Source organism: Pteropus vampyrus, unplaced genomic scaffold (genome assembly GCF_000151845.1).
Source record: "Pteropus vampyrus isolate Shadow unplaced genomic scaffold, Pvam_2.0 Scaffold1000003417, whole genome shotgun sequence".
Classification (NCBI taxonomy): domain Eukaryota; kingdom Metazoa; phylum Chordata; class Mammalia; order Chiroptera; family Pteropodidae; genus Pteropus; species Pteropus vampyrus.
The window spans coordinates 1-2178 of record NW_011917819.1 but is presented as its reverse complement, the minus strand read 5'-3'; the positions used below and the strand labels follow the sequence as shown (position 1 = coordinate 2178).

The following is a 2178-nucleotide window of genomic DNA, read 5'->3' as shown; positions in this document are numbered from 1 at the left end:
GATAAACTGAAGTCCATTTTGACTGGAGAAATACTCTAGTCCATTATATGAGTACCTCACCCAAGTTGAGTGGATTCATCAGTGGTCCAGAAGGCAGGGTCATATATTAACAGTTGCTTCCATATGATCACATGAGGAGATGAGCAATTCTGAGAAAATCAGCCTAGTTGGTGGGGGAGGGGGGATGACCAAACAGTTGATTTCTTCTACAGATGGACCAGTAGGATATTAAGTTCAGAATGAGTCAGAAGCTAAGGAAAGAAAAACGCTAAGCCTCTGCCCAACTTCTCTCTGGTTCAGATACTAGTTAATTGAAACCATTAAAAGTGTTGTCAGAAAATAATCGCTTTATTCACATTCTTGCTAGAAATGAGAAAGTTATGCAAAGATACCCTTTTTTAGCTTTATCTTAGAACTCCTATGGCACCAGGTGAACCAAACCAGCCCCACAGATCTCTGAAGCATCTTTGAAGTTGGCTGGAATGCTCAAGGTCTGAACAGACTTTGTATTCATGAACAGTTGCAGTGGTCAAAGGGGCAGTGCATCAGCAAGCTCTGTATTTGTTTTCGTATTTTTTTGGTCCTCAGGCCATAGATGATGGGGTTTAATGTGGGTGGGATGACCAGGTACAAGTCAGCTAAAAGCACCTGGGTGTGCAAAGGCACTATGTCTTTCCCTAACCAGGCCACATAGACGGATGCCATCCCAGGTAGGTAATACAAAGCCATCACCCCAACATGGGAGCCACAGGTGCTTAATGCTTTCAACTGAGCATTCTTTGAAGAGAGACCAAATACTGCCCGAAGAATCAGGTTATAAGAAACAGCAATGAAGACCACATCAGAGCCCACAATAATAGAAGAACTAAGCAGACTATAGAGATTACTGGGCATGGGGTCAGCACACGCCAACTTGGCCACAGCTATATGCTCACAGTAGGAATGAAGAACCACATTGGGGCCACAGAAAGGTAGATGACTCACCAACCAACTTAATGGAGTCATGGTTATGACAGCTCTGATAGTGATGGTCACAGTCATTCCCAGCATCACTTGAGGTGTGAGAATTCTCTTGTAGTGTAGGGGCTTACAGATAGCTACATAGCGGTCAAAAGCCATGGCCAGCAGCAGCCCTGTCTCCACAGCTGTGGTTGCATGGACAAAATACATCTGAGTGAAACAAGCATTAAAGCTGATAGAGCCGTCTCCTGAGGTAAAGATGTTCACCATCTTGGGCACTACGGAGGAGGCCATAACAATGTCCACGATAGCCAGAACACACAGGAAATAGTACATGGGCTCTTGTAGAGCGTAATCCATCCAGATTACAGCCACTATGAGGGTGTTTCCTAACAGGGCTATGGTATACATGGTACTCAGTGTGATAGCCAGCCAAAGATGTGAAGACGGCAAACCTGGGATGCCCACAAGGTAGAAGGTGGCAGGGGTTTCCATCGTGTGATTGTAGGGTGGCCCCAGCATCACAGATGAGACTGCTTTCCTATTAATGCATAAAATGAGGTAAGAAAAAGATGCAATCATGTAAGACATTCCCAGCTGCGGTATTAAGGAGAGCCTGGTAGTATTCTCAGCTAGGTGGACCACAGGATCAGAAAACTGATATCTGACAAAGTTACGCTGCTCCACTTTCCAGCCTCCTCAGTATTCATTGCCTTGCTAATTTCTATTCATTGTTCAAAGATCAGCTCATGGTTTACCTCTTTGCGGAAGTCTGTGCTCTGCCTCCTCCCCTATCCCATGCCAAACCTAAATTATATACCTTCTGAGCTTTCATGGACTCTTCCATGCTGACTTCTGAGAGCCCTCAACTGACAATTCCAATACTCCATGACTTTATTGTATTCAAGCATGTGTGTCTTGCTCATGGTCTATTCCTTACACCAAGTGTTGTGACCCATAGGTGTGGCAGACAAGTCCATTACAAGAAGATATGTGTGTTCATTAGAGCAAACAGTTGAATGAATGAATGAGCAATCAGAGGAAAGAGTTCATCTTTGTATGTTTAGTTCCTAATGTTTAATAATTGTTGAATGAAATAATGAACTTACTGAAACTGAACGTGTCATATTTTCATTATAGGGCTAAGCAAAAAAAGGAATGAAGCGTCCTTCTGGTTGAAGAGATCAATTAATAGGGCCACAAAACTAAGGACATTTA

General features: G+C 43.4%; 1 protein-coding gene across 1 annotated transcript; it reads right to left on the bottom strand.

Annotated features, from left to right (window-relative positions):
• Positions 1-86: 86 nt before the first annotated feature.
• LOC105311362 (olfactory receptor 52I2-like) lies at positions 87-1518 on the bottom strand. Its single transcript, XM_011387343.2, has one exon. The coding sequence runs from the start codon at positions 1480-1482 to the stop codon at positions 511-513; it is 972 nt and encodes a 323-aa protein (XP_011385645.1). The 5' UTR covers positions 1483-1518; the 3' UTR covers positions 87-510.
• Positions 1519-2178: the final 660 nt, after the last annotated feature.

What these genes read in the sequence shown, in the direction of transcription:
- LOC105311362 (XM_011387343.2), bottom strand. Translation starts at nt 1,482, where the DNA reads ATGCTGGGGCCACCCTACAATCACACGATGGAAACCCCTGCCACCTTC.